Here is a 14,069-nt window from a genome sequence, read left to right as displayed (position 1 = left end):
TAAGGGCAAAGAACAAAGCAAACAATCATAAGGAAATGCAGAGATGCTTTGAAGGTTTTACATTTACAAACAGATACTGTAACATATATACACATCATGAAATTATTGGAAATAAAAAACAAGCTGTACATGCTTAGTTTCAGCGTTGCCTACCTAATTAGTGGGAGAAAAAGAGAAGAAATATGTCTTTTTTTGTGAAGGATTACAGTACTAGTTAACAAATTAGGAGTAATTTTTGCAGAGAAATAAAAGATTGGGCTGGTTTATATGATTCTGTTAGTTGATAAAGATCAGAATTCAGACTCCAGAAGCTTTATTCTAGGTTTGATGTTAATGTAAGCAAAAGGAGTCTCCTGCTCCACTTGAATGTAGTCCCTGCCCTTTAGGACCTGTAAGTAACAAAGCAATCAGCATTTAAAAACCTTAAGAATTGAATTTGTAGACAGCAAAACTATATCACTTAGGTTTTGTTTTGGGATGACTTTCTTATTGCTTCTTAAAGCAGCTTTTCAGCACAAAAATTAAAAAAGTTTGTGCTAAAAAGCTGCTTTAAGAAGCAATAAAAAAGCTGTCCCAAATGAAACCTTAGTAAACCAGCATTCTATGGAGTTAAGTAAGAACTGACTATGAGTTGATTTTCCACTTAGAAAATCAAAATAAAAATCGCAAATAACAGGAGAAAACCTCAGTTTGGAGAAGCTTTATATTCCAAAAGATCAAGCAGGTCAATGATTTTTTGAAGCTTTACAGGAGGGATAGAACTCATGAAAGCCATAACGAAGAAATGGGTAAGAAAGCTAAGACTTCGTTAAAATGGCCTATGATATTCTGTTTTTGTTGTCATAATTTTTAACAAGTTATATTGCCATAAGCTAATTGATACAAATATTTATTGGTAATAGAAGAAAGCCTCAGATTGGAAAAGCATATATTCCAAAAGATAAAAGCAGGTCAAGGATTTTTCAAAGCTTTACAGAGGGGATAAAAGCAGGTCAAGGATTTTCAAAGCTTTACAGAGCGGATAAAACTCATCAAGACAACAAAAAAATCAGTAAGAAAGCTTAGGGTCTGTATAGGATCACGTTTATATTTAATTTATTTTTTTATTTGTAGAAATCAAATTATTTTTAAAAATATTCAAAACAACTTTGAAATATTTTGAGTATTTTAAAAGAACTACCACAACCGGCCCACCACTCCTCGGCCACCATCGCAGTCATTGTCATCGCTACCTCGCCGGCAATCACCGCCACCATCACATAAATCACCTTCTTCGATATTCAATTAAAAAAAAGATATTCAATTAAAAAAAAAACATAATTTTAAAATATCAAATATATATATATATATATTATGAAAATAAAAAAAAAATGAAATAGAAAAAATAAAAAGTGATCCTAAACGGCCCATTAGACTTTTGTCTGAATCAATTTAAGTTATTCTGTTTTTCCTGTCAGCAGCACTTTTAAGAAGTGTGACATCAAATTATGATTGATGCAAACAAATACTTGTTGAGGAAAAATAACCAGAGGCATACCAGGGTTTCGAAGAACATTCTTGATGCTTCTTTGCGAGTTTTACCAAATAAAAGACGGTCCACTGCAACAGTTTTTCTTCCACGCACAGATTCTTCATAAAACAAGTTCTTTAGATATTTAGCAACGCCCCTGCAAAACAATTCAGTACAAGATAGAAAGTTTAAAAACAATCAGTAAGTTCACAGCCGAATGCTGCAACCTTCTGCAATCAGTCAGTTCAATGGGGACTGCATACAAATTATAACAAAGAAAATCCCACCTTGTTCGAACAGACCACCCACTGTTCTCAAATAACTTCGCTGCATCGGGATTAGGCCCATCATCTTCTACTACATCCAAGTCAACCTCATCATCCACATTCAAAAGTTCTAACAAAGGAGAAAGAAGTAATTAAGGACCTACTCGAAAGTAGAGAAAAGTAGATTTTATGGACAAAATGTTGCTGAAGAAGAAAAATAGAACAGAGAAATAATTCAAGCTTATTAATAGAGAAGTTCAAGACTTTCATTGCTTCAATTCAATACAACATTTGACACAAAATAAAAGGATGTAACCTTTACTTAAATTATACAGTTCTAGATGAAGATAAATTAGATGGGCGATTCAAAGTCAGGAATCACTTTGCTCTGTTACTTTCTCCATTCACAAAGTGATCACATTGTGACCCTTGGATTCCATTTTGAACATTTGAAGTGTGCATGTTTTTTGAACCCTCTAGCCATAATCTAACAATCTTAGTCATTAACATGGTCATGACCAAATAACTTTCCAATCATTATTGGAGGACTTGAGAGTCTTCATTTTCTTTGCTTGATTTATATTGAGTTTTAATGATTTTGTTAAACTCCTTTGGTTATTATATTCTAATAATTAAATCCATCATCAAGGTGAGAAGCCTACAAACATTTGTTTTAACTTCTTGATGTCCGATTATTAACTTAATACAATTTGAATCAAGCATGGTCGGTTTGAAGAATATAGCCTGCAGAGCTAGACTTGATGGACTCAATTTGATCGAGAGATCTTAACATAATGGCACACATACTGAAATAAATACTATAACTAGCATCATGAACTTCTTCATGATTACTTTTTGCCTGTAATTTGTTTTGTTTCTAATGTCAACAATCTTTATTAGTTTCCCAGCCATTTGAGGTCAGCTAGTGAGCCTTGCTTACATCGATTATTTGGAAATATATTGATTTTTTATTCTTATACATCGGGCTTGTTGTGTGATAGAAAAGTTTCTCTCAAACTTAAGGAAACATTCTATAAGATGGCGGTGAGACCTGAAATGCTTTATGGTGCCGAATGTTGGCCATTAAAATAAAAGCATAATACTAAGTTAAGTGATGCAGAGATGAGGATGCCCAGGTGGATGAGTGATTTTACCCTTAGAGAGAGGATACGAAATAAGCATATACGTGAAAAGGTTGGAGTAGCTCAGTGAAAGATAAGATTAGAGAGAGTCGCCTTAGATGGTTTAGTCACATAAAACGACGGCTTTCCGATGACCCGGTTAGGAAAGTAGAGGTATAAGATTTGACTTATGTTAAGAAAGGTAGAGATAGACCTAAAAAGACTTGGTTAGAAAATATTAGAAATGATCTTTCTTTATTAGATTTAAACAAGAATTTGACTTTTAACATGACACAATGGAGAAAAAGGATTCATGTAGCCGACCCCACGTAGTGAGACAAATGCTTGATGTTATTGTTGTTGTATGCTTGCACTTAGTTGTGCAACTCTATCATTCTTGTACAAAAGATTAAGATGTTTGAAATATGGACCTTGTGAACTCCACCTTTTTGTTTGTAGAAGATTGGCTACAAGAAATTATCGAGTCATGAACCTTGTCTACTTTGCCCTGGTATGTAGAGCATCAAGTCTTGAAGTGGTTATTTGGTTAATACCATTGACTCTAATTTTCATATATAGAGGATTGAGCTTTGAACAACTATAAACTATGTGCGTCATCCGCCTTGAAATGAGTCCTACAACTCAAATAATGGAAGAAACCCAAAAGTTGAGACTTACAACCTTGCCCTATAGGTAAGATGAGATGTAATGAAATTATGTCATAAAAGACCTTGAAAAAAGGAAGAGCATTATTGGCAAGACTCACAACTGATATATTGATCCTCAAGTCTATGATAAAAAGAATGGTTTAACCAAGGGCAAAAGAATTGTTATTATAATATATATATATATATATATATATATTGGCAAGCAAGCATCAACTCCATCCCTCGCATGTGGAGGATCAAGTTGTGGCAAAAACCCCATATTTTCACAAATATATATAAATAGTTTTGTATATTTTATAGAATTTTTAATATTAACACCATTAGCGTTGGTTGAGAAATAAGGGCTTTGTATGCTTCAATACCGTCTTGAGGAATTCTGGGGTGCTAAACATAGCTCATAAAATTATCCAGGAATTTTCTAGTTTCTCCAAATTTTTTATATTTTCTTTGATTTGCCCTCTTTTTTTGTCCCAGGATATATCTTTCCCTTCTAATGTGGACATTTCCCACATGCCTATCTTAATGAATATTCATTATTTCTTTTCAACTTTCTCAATTTTTCATTTTTTCATGTTTTTCATATTTGTACTTCTTAAAATATTAGGTGCCTCATACGAGACTTCTCTATCAAGTTCAATGTGCAGCAACATAGAGTTATAAAAGAGGGATGTGAGGAAAACTTTAACCAAAAAGAAGTTGGCGCATCTTAAAAGGAAAGTTTGACTTAAGTTGAATGCATATCAAAGAGTGTGCATTACAAGCTTTATGATGCACCTTAATTCACATTAAATTTTCAATGGAAGATGTGAGCGCCATTTTGAAGTTGTTTCCAACTCAAAGTTTGATGTAGGCAAACTAGAAAGAAAAGACAAGTAGGAGAACACTAGGACAAATTAAAACCAAACTTCATTCAAACTAGTATGCAAACATCCCAAAACAAACTCCAAAGCAAACAAAAAGTCGAAACAAACGAAACAAAATTATAACATAAAAATACTATCCTCAGAACAACCGGCAAGCGGTTTCCTCACATGCAACGAGAAGTAGGAAATAGATGATAAAGTGCTTAGGCTTGCAAACCGAGGGTCCACCACAGCAAAAGGGTCTAACGTCCTACCAAACTCCTCCATCAAATGTCTCTCAAAATTCAGCTAACAAACAACTCCCAAAAGCTTAAGAAGAATGATACAAGTGGAGTGAAACTTGCGTAGAGAAGAAGATGTTAGAAGCCAAGACGAAATAGAGAGGAGGAAGAGGTGGAACAAGCTCTCAAGCTTTTCCAAGAGAAGAAACCCTCATGTTTTTAGCAATTTATCTCAAGATAATCAACTCTCCATGACAAAAACTTCTCATATATATAGGCAAAAAGGGGAGCCAAACAACCAACATCAATCTCCAACCAAACCAATCAGGTAAGGGGAAGAAGAAGGGCAATAGACACTACAAAACAACTCCCAATAATTAGCACAGGAAACGAATAAGAGAAGCCACAAGAACACAGCCAAGGAGGGCCCGAAGAGCCAACACATAAAACGGAAAGGAGAAGCCACAGGAAAGCAGCCAGGAGGAAAACCGAAAAGGCACCCAGCAGGTTTCACTGGAACAGCACAAAGAAGGAACCAAAGAGACACAAGAAGGGGAAGAAACAATATCCACTTCACATACCTTTTCAAAATTATGAGCTAGGAAGTGCAATAACTCCATCAATTAATGAGCTAAACATCAACTCAAGTTTTAATGAGCTAGCACCAAGTAGATCTCAAGATTACAACTCAAAACCAATGCAGTCAAAGCCCAACCCAAGAACAACCAAGGCTCAAACCGAGAAACAGCAAGCAGCCCAAAGGACAAAAGGACCCAAATGCTAGCAAACCCAAGCCTTGCCATGCCCAAGCACATCCCACCACGATCATTGGATAGCAAAAAACATAAAACACAACTAATAATGTTCAAATTACATCAAAACAAAAATAAACCAAAATATAAATGCATCAAAGTTTCATCCTTCAAAATCGCATTTTCTTCATGAATGACTATTTCATCAAATTGCATACCATTGTATTTTGTTGAATGCCTTTCGATGCACTGCAATACACACTTCTTGACGCATGACATCACGCATTTTTCAATGAGCAACATCACACGCCTTTAGGTGCACTACTATTTTGTTCACAAATATTATGCACTTTACCTTTTATCTAGTGCATGATGTTCAAAAGCATGTGAAAGAAACAATGAGCAAGGGAGGTGTAGATAAATACGAGAGAATAGGGAACAGTGCAAAGAGGTCATAAGAGGGGGAAAAAGACAGGAAAGAAGAGCTAATGAAAGGCACAAGGGTTTAGAAAAAAAAAATTATTAAGAGGTGCAATCAACCCCCTAATAATTCACATATATGATTTTTTCACATGCTATATAGCTCCCCCCCCCCCTTTGTGTGTGTGTGTGCAGTAGAAGAGAACTCCAAGCAAGAGGCGAAGAGCAACACTCGGTGGAAGGAAACCGACGTCGGTATCGAATGGAACGAAGAGGGGGAAATGTCGGTCAAAGGAGAGGAAACCCTCGGTTCGGCAGAAGACAAGTGAGGGGGTCTTGAACTGAATAGATAAATATTAGGTTAGGTTTTTTTTTTTAAAGAGGCGAACGCCTCTAAAATCTGAGACGAGGCGCGCCTTGAGGTGCGTCTCAGTAAATTTGAGGCGTACGCCTCATTAACTGCTCTCATGGCGTAGGCTTTGAGGCTTAAAAGACCGAAATTGCGCTGAGGCGCGCCTTTTATGGCGCAATTTAAACCATGATCTATACTACAATGGCTCCATCAAATAAGACTATAGCTGCTAATTTACATGACAATGCAATATTCAGATTACTATGAAATTTGAACAGTAGTCATTTCAAAAATTCAAAAAAAAAAAAAAAAGCTGAATCGGTATTAAGAGAAGTAATTACCAGCATAGTTGTCATCAATTGCACCGCAGAAATCCTGAAAATCCATGACCAAGAAATCAGAAAACTTCATAAAAGAGGGTATAAATAAGTGGATAACCAAAAATAACATTGCATGTCAAGAACGGAGTCAGCAAAACTAGAATATGTTCGAATGTCAAGTGGACAAATACTTGGAGGAAAGAAGCAAGGTCTGATGTATTCCTACAGTTATGCATTGAGAATGAGCATAAAAGCACACATGTACTTCGTTATACAAGTTATTCAACTGAAGCATGCAGCTTACACTATAATCGCGTGCAACAACATCTATGGGATTGCCGTGCATGAGCAGACCAGCCTCGAGGCTATGCTCCTTTACAACAGAATTTTCTTCAACAGTGAAGGGAACATGCTCAGTAGGGGCAGATAAAGAGGCCATGCACTTAGCTTCTGAACAGGTAGTGCCAGGCATAGGCCAGTCCTCATTCCCCAAGACCTTTAAATTATGACCTTCTCCAGCAACAGTAAAGCCAACAGTTTTCTCTAATAGCAAATCTGCCCCACTGTCTACTGTTACACCATGTGCTGAAACACTTGCTCCGTCGATCTCCATACAATGAGCAAGACAAGTTTGAGGGCATTCCAAATTCTCCATATCCACAGCATTAGCATGTTTCTCTTTGTCCTTGTTGGATGTAAGGACAGCATTAGACTCATCTTCAGCATGGGTTAAACATTCAGAATCCATAAATACAACTGCAGAATTATCTGTTGTTTCAATGGTAACTTGTTCTAACCCATCACCGAGGGTGTTTTGATGACCCTGACCTTCAGAGTGCAGTGATTGCTCCATTATAATTGTGATCGCCTCATCATGCTTCTCGAGGGGTAGACAAGATTCAGAATTTTCAGCAATATGGGTCTCGGTCCTCAAGTGAAAACCTCTACGTGCATCAGCCTCCATTTCAGACATCATTGAATTATTAATGCTCTCATTATCATGTTTCTCATGGAGCGGACAAGATTCAGCATTATCAGTAATATTTTTCTCTGTAATCCTCAAATGAGAATCTCTCCCTGCAATTTCGGACATCATTGAATTTAGGCCTTCGTTCCAAGGTTCCAATTGAGGACGAACAAACATCTGTTCTATTTTCTTTTTCTTAGCCAATTGTTTGGCATCTTCATGGGCTTGCTCCATAATCAATAGATCATTATCTATCATATGATCTAGGCTCAGAGGACTTAAAATACTTACCCCCAATTCTGCCATCCTCAAATGAGAACTTCCCCGTCCAACATCCTCCATTTCAGATATCATCGAATGAGGGCCATCGTTCAAAGGTTCCATTTGAGGCTGAACAGATATCTGTTCTAACAGCTCTTTCACAGCCACCTGTTTGGCATCTTCATGGGCTTGCTCCATATCAGCCCCACTTATAAACAATGGAATTTTATCTCCAACATGATCTAGGCTCAGCGGAGTTGAAAAACTTTCCCCCAATACTTTGGCTCCAGCTTCATGCACAAACTGAGAAGTCCTGCAAGAATTTGCCTCTTCAAGTGTATTAGCATGAGAATTGTGAACCTTCTTTTCACTTCTTAGGTTCGCATGCAGATCGTATCTCTGACATTCCAAACTGTTCAACTCTGCAGTTACACCTGAAAGAAAGCACAAGCCAATCTTGTTATGTAAAATTAAAAAATTAACATAATTAATCCCATCTCTGCATAAACTCTCTTTAGTCCTCCTTTTGAGTCTGGATTAGATTTTGGCGGACAGAAACGAGTATTTGTTCAAAAGCAGAATAATATTCACACACTAGGGGGCTTAAAAAGTAAAAGATCACAACATAAACTATTTGGTAGGCACTACACTGATCTACAAAATCCTGCAAATTCTAGTTATTTCAACTATTCCAACATAGTCCAGAAATGAACTTAAGTTTAACTCCCACATATAATTGATTATTCTTACACTAAGTCACTGTCTTCATACAAAGCAAATATTGATTCAAGACAATAATATTTATCATTAAGAAAAAAAAACATGCCCAGGGAGCTTGACAAGAAAAGACTTCTACAAACACCCTAGAGCAGCTATAGCTCAAAGTCCAATGGAAGAAATAGTATGCATATCGCCTCAATTTTAGCCGTCTCTACAGTTCAGAAGCTTATGCTCCTCATAAGCAATGAATGCTACTTTTAAATTAAAAATGACTTTCTTTTTGCCCCATCTCTTCGAAGTTATTAGTATAAATCGGCATCAAGCTTTCCCAAACGTCATTCTTGACCATGTTAAATCTGAATAGCATTATACCATTCCTCCTTATCTTCCAAACTTCTTCCACAACCTTGTTCTAAATATTTTTTTTTTTTTTCAATTTCTAAGAGGCGCATATTCGTCTGTTTCTTATATGGGGAAATAAAACATTTCATGCCAATGTCTATTGATATTCAATGATCCATGTGCCTGGATCAAGTAACAAAACCATATTATGTAGATTAAAAATAACGGAAGTGATTAAATATTCAAAAAATTTACAAATAAAGTATAATTTTTAAGCCACGTGTAGGTTCATGGATAAAATACAAAAAAAAATTCAAAGCATTGGTAGTATGCATTTTTAACATACTTTAACGCCTTTCAAAGGGTACGAGGCCTTGAAAAAAATAAGAAAAACCCATGAGATTCTCTTAGAGAGAAATTCTAAGGGCGCCAGTGATGGGGACATCAGCAGTGATTTCGACACATGTACCTTCAGGAGATGCCGGAGATCGACGGCCACAATTTCGACACATGTACCTTCAGGAGATGCCGGAGATCGACGGCCACGATCATGATTTGTATTTTCATCATTTTATGTAGTAGTTTATTTTTATTTTATGTTTTTCCGTTTTTACCCTTATGGGTATTTGGTAGCTATTGTTGCCCAAGGGGCATTTTAGTACTTTATTTTCTTTGTCATTTTGAGGCCTATTTATATGGCCCATTTCTCATGTAAGAGTTAGTTTTGATGAATGAAAATATTTGCTTTGTGTTCTCTTTGTGAGTGCAAACCTCCACGATCTCTTAGTGAGTTCGTAGGAGAAGCTAGATCTCTTTGTGAGTTCTAGGTTCTATTGTCTTTCGTTTTTCTTTTAGTTCTCTTGATCAATTCGTTGTTGTGGAGATTTGGATTGAAGCCACTAGTGGGAGATTGGAGTTTCATGCTTTGGATCCTGAGAAATTCTCCTCACAATCCCCTCCCAAATCCCCATTCCGCCGCCCCTCCCCACATAGTCGCCGGCTGCAGCCCACCCTCCACCGCCGGCCTCCCTTGGCCGGCTCAGTTCCCGGCGGTCCTCCCAGCCATCAAGCCAACGGCCTCCCATCCACAATTTCCATGGCCGCCCCACACTATCTTGCCGGCCACCTTGCTCCTAGGAAGTGAAATTCAATTTTCAATGCCTCAAACACTTTCCTTATTTGCTTCCTGACTCCTTTGGAAAGGAGCCTTTTGTATTTTATTTTATTTACCTGTTGGATTCCAACGGATCCAAGGCTCAATTCAATTTAGGAAATTCTCTTAGCTAAGCAAATTTGAAATCATATTTTTAGATTTTGCTACCACCGTGAATTAACCTCTAGAGGGCCAACTTAATTACAATTAATTGCTCTCAGCTCTCCATATGGCCGGCCACCCATCCTCCTCTTTTCTCTCTCCACTCCACACTTAATTACTAATTAATTACCTCCTAAATACCTCCCCATCCCTAACGTGAGTTTCAGTTTTTTTCAGATTTTAAATCTGAGCTTTGAAAACAAATCTTTCCTCTCTCCTCTAAATAAAAATCTGAAATCAGATTTTAGTTTTTTTTTTCCCTACCCGAGGTCCATCTGGACGTGACTTGTTTTTCTCCAACCCAGTCCATCCTCCAACGTCTATTTCAGATTTAGTAATCTTTTCTCTCCCCATAAGTCCCGCCCAAAGCCCAAACTGCCTCTGTCCTGACGTTTGGCTTGCTGCCCCCTTACGCCAGCAGGAAGACCTTGCTGTCCAGCACACTGGACGCCCACAATTTGATGTCCCCAGTTTCCAGCAGCCTAGAAGAGCCATCCAACGTCTCTTGCACCTTCAAGGTTGCTGTCCAAGATCTGTCCAAGACCAAACTGCTGCTGTCTAGAGGAATTCGGAGACGTCCAGCCAGTCGGGAGAGCTTCGGATGCTGTTCTAAAGTTTCCGATTGCTGTCCACCACATCAAGAAGGGTTTTGGTTGCCGTCTACTTCATCTCAAGCATTCAAACAGCCACTAAAGCTTCATGTCTTCTATTTTTTTGGGTAAACTCATCATCCGACCCTTTTATCTTTGTAGTTACTTCTCTATTGTTGTGATATCTTGATTCATGGAAATCATGCTAATCTTCTCCGCTAAAATCTAGTAATTGGATGAGTTGTGTGAGGGATCTTCTCAGAACAACTAATCTTATTGTTAGTCTAGGGATATTTGTGGAAAACCATTCATGTACGCAACGTTAGATTGACTTGATTGTTATATGATCTTAACTCTTACCCGTGTGAGTCAACCGTAAGCTAGTTTTTCCGTTCTTAATATTTTATCTCGTCGTTCAAATTATTATAAAGATATAATTATTTGTTCTATCTAAAATTAAGCATGCAAGCTTTCATTACGAAACCCATCATCGCATGTACGTTTCACATCAGCCAGGCCTTTAAAAAGAAATAAAAAACAATGATCATTCTCTTAGAGAAAAATTCAATATAAAGAATTTTTTTGTAAGATGGTTGTACGAAGGAATATTTCTGACAAAATATGCAATACAAGTTTTTCATTTTTATATGATCTTGATAATCTGATAAGCATGTCATACTCTACCGCAAATTGCAATTATATGAGGCTCATTATGAAATGCATAGTGATAACAGTGTAGATGAGCGCAAAGTGGGCCATGTTTACATGGTATGAGACTGGTACTTGTATACACCCACCGGTTAAAGCACAATTTTTGAAAATTTCATCCTCCGCCTCATAAATATGGATCCTCCAAATATCAGGGCGAGTGCAGGGAGCCTTTTTTCGAATGCGGCGAATGTCCTGAGTGTTTATTAGCTGTTGTCGTATAATGCTAGCCAAAAGAAAATGAAACTAAAAAATCAGTAACAACACAGCAAATGACAATTCAATTGCCAATTCAGAATTCATTTGAAATATAAAAATTTGCAAACCTGACGGTTGAATGAAAACAGCAAAGGAATATATAGGAACTACCATAAAGAGGTATCATAAAAATAAGGAGGAAACAACAGAACAAAGTGGGCGTGATAATAAAAGCCAAATTTGAGCAAGCCATGGCTAGAAAGAAATGATTATAAGTTTGACCCAATCCAAGCTCAAGTTGAATTTGAATAGGACTTACAGTCATTTGAAATTACTCAAATCAAAATTCAATTAATCTTCAAGTCGAACTCCCTTTGTTTTTGACCTAGCTCAAATAAATTAGTTGACATTGAACATGTACGTTGCTTCATTTAAAACAATTTTATTTTTTATTTAAAAAATGATCAAAATCAGTAATCTCATTGACAGAAAGTGCATTCTACATTATGCATCATCAGCCTTAACAGCTTCATTTAAAGTGATCAAATTTGATCCATGCAATATTATTATGTTGTGCATCAACGTCAATCATCTAATCTCTAAATATTTCTAGACAAAAAGGATAACAGAATATATGTACACAAAAACAAAAAATCGTTCCATGCAATATTCATGTGAATTTGCATGGTCTTCAAGTCTTAATTTGGATAAATTGGTTAGCTTCTTCTTGGTCCACCCTCGTTCCATCCATAAATATTGGCTAGCTAAAATAGCTGAGTCTGATGGAAGAGTTTCCTATACTGGAGAGGAAGAGTTAAGCCTTAGTAGAAGTGACTAGACTCATGCTTCATGAGTATACCCTTTCCACATACTTTTGGGCTGAGAAAGTCAACATGGCTTGCTATACAGCAAATCCTGTAACCACGGAAATAATTCTTAAGAAGACTCCTCATAAACTAGGGAAAGATCACAAACCACACATTGTACTTAGAAAACTTTTAGATGTAAGTATTATGTTTCAAATAGCATTGAAGATACTTTCGGAAACTTTGTTAAGTATTTTTCTCTACTATTCTTCAACTGATTAAATCTCTCATTTTTTCATGTTTTTAACAATAGAATGTCTTTTGTTAAAAAATTGATTCATGTTGACTTTGCGAAAATAATCATTTTTCTCCTTGAGATTTAAATGAAGATATTGAAGGTAGAATGAAGAATGTATTATTTAAGATAAGTGATATGTTGAAAGTGGATTCCCTCAACATGACCAGCAAGCTACCGATTAGTTTGAGAGTGACCCAAATCTTCCAATGGACATAAAAGAAGTTTTATCCACCTTAACATATTCTCAATGATCCATAGCAAAGAGTAAGAGCTCGAAGCCTCGAACTTTAGTCCGAGAATAGACAACCCATTCCCCGATCATTTCTCAAATTAAACTTAAAAACATTAAATATGCGAGAAAAATGATTTTTGGATGCATGTCATGCATGATGAGCTTTATCAATTTGAATAAAATAATATTTGGGAGCTACTCCCTAGAACTATTGATCATCCAATCATGTCACAAGATGGGAGTTCTGAAACAGGCTAAGGAATCGTCTGGTTGCAAGTATTTAGAAATCCAATGTATTCAAAATACAATAAAAAGTTAAATCATATAATCCGAATACTTTGTGGTGTTTGGTTGCTTATAGAAGAAGTTTATGAGTTTATTTTGTTGTGTTTGTTTAATAGCAAATTAAAACCAATATTTTAAATAAAGCACTAGTCGCTAACAATGGCATCGGGTGGTGTTGGCTGGCGGATAGTGGTGCCAAGAACGGGAAGCACTGACAGGTAGTGGCCAATGATAGGCGGGGTGGTAGGCAGCGGTCGTAGCCGATGGCGGCGATCTACAACATCTATGACAAGCAACAGCCAACAGTTGGTGATCACAAACAACAACCAAAGCTTCATAAATGCGATATATTTAGGATTCTTTCAAATTGGATGATTTCAAAAACATTCCTAATGAAAGAGGCAGAAAATTACAAATACCTTAAAAAATTAAGTTGCATTTGCTTTTCTTCCAACCTAAATTTGATTTACTTTATAGTATTAATACTTGCAACCACACAAACCCTAAATGATTTTGGGGTTATCATTAGTAATAAGACTAGACTTGTTGCACAAGAGGTCTAGCAAGTTAAAGGCACGACCATAAAAAAACAGTTTCTCTCATGGCTCACATGGAAGCCATCATGTTTTTTGTGTATGAAGAAACATTTTTAAGCCAAAAACAAGACATATTATCATTCATAAAAAAAATAACAATGCAAAGTCATAGAAAAGTATTGTTAGATGAAAAGAAGAGCTTGCGACAATACATGAAAAGGGCCAAAAGGAAAGTCCCTAAGTGCTTTTAAAAATCCTAAAAATGAGCCTAGAATATTTTCAAGAGTGACAATAAGTTTCTTCTTATTCATTTCACAC

The 14,069-nt window shown here is 36.5% G+C and overlaps 1 protein-coding gene across 1 annotated transcript in view; it reads right to left on the bottom strand.

Moving 5' to 3' along the window:
• Positions 1–4: 4 nt before the first annotated feature.
• Positions 5–14,069, bottom strand: part of LOC110102368 — a 39,504-nt gene continuing 25,439 nt past the window's right edge. The window contains exons 10-15 of the mRNA XM_020830693.2: positions 11,486–11,622; positions 6,798–8,155; positions 6,515–6,548; positions 1,798–1,906; positions 1,538–1,667; positions 5–389 (exon numbers count right to left, since the gene is read on the bottom strand). Coding sequence (XP_020686352.1) covers positions 291–389; positions 1,538–1,667; positions 1,798–1,906; positions 6,515–6,548; positions 6,798–8,155; positions 11,486–11,622 — 1,867 coding nt within the window. The 3' untranslated portion in view covers positions 5–290. The remainder of the gene's footprint in view (positions 390–1,537; positions 1,668–1,797; positions 1,907–6,514; positions 6,549–6,797; positions 8,156–11,485; positions 11,623–14,069) is intronic.

This window comes from Dendrobium catenatum, unplaced genomic scaffold (assembly GCF_001605985.2).
Source record: "Dendrobium catenatum unplaced genomic scaffold, ASM160598v2 fragScaff_scaffold_733, whole genome shotgun sequence".
In the NCBI taxonomy this organism is placed as follows: domain Eukaryota; kingdom Viridiplantae; phylum Streptophyta; class Magnoliopsida; order Asparagales; family Orchidaceae; genus Dendrobium; species Dendrobium catenatum.
Note: the sequence above shows the minus strand (reverse complement) of the source record. Positions and strands in the feature narration are given on the sequence as shown.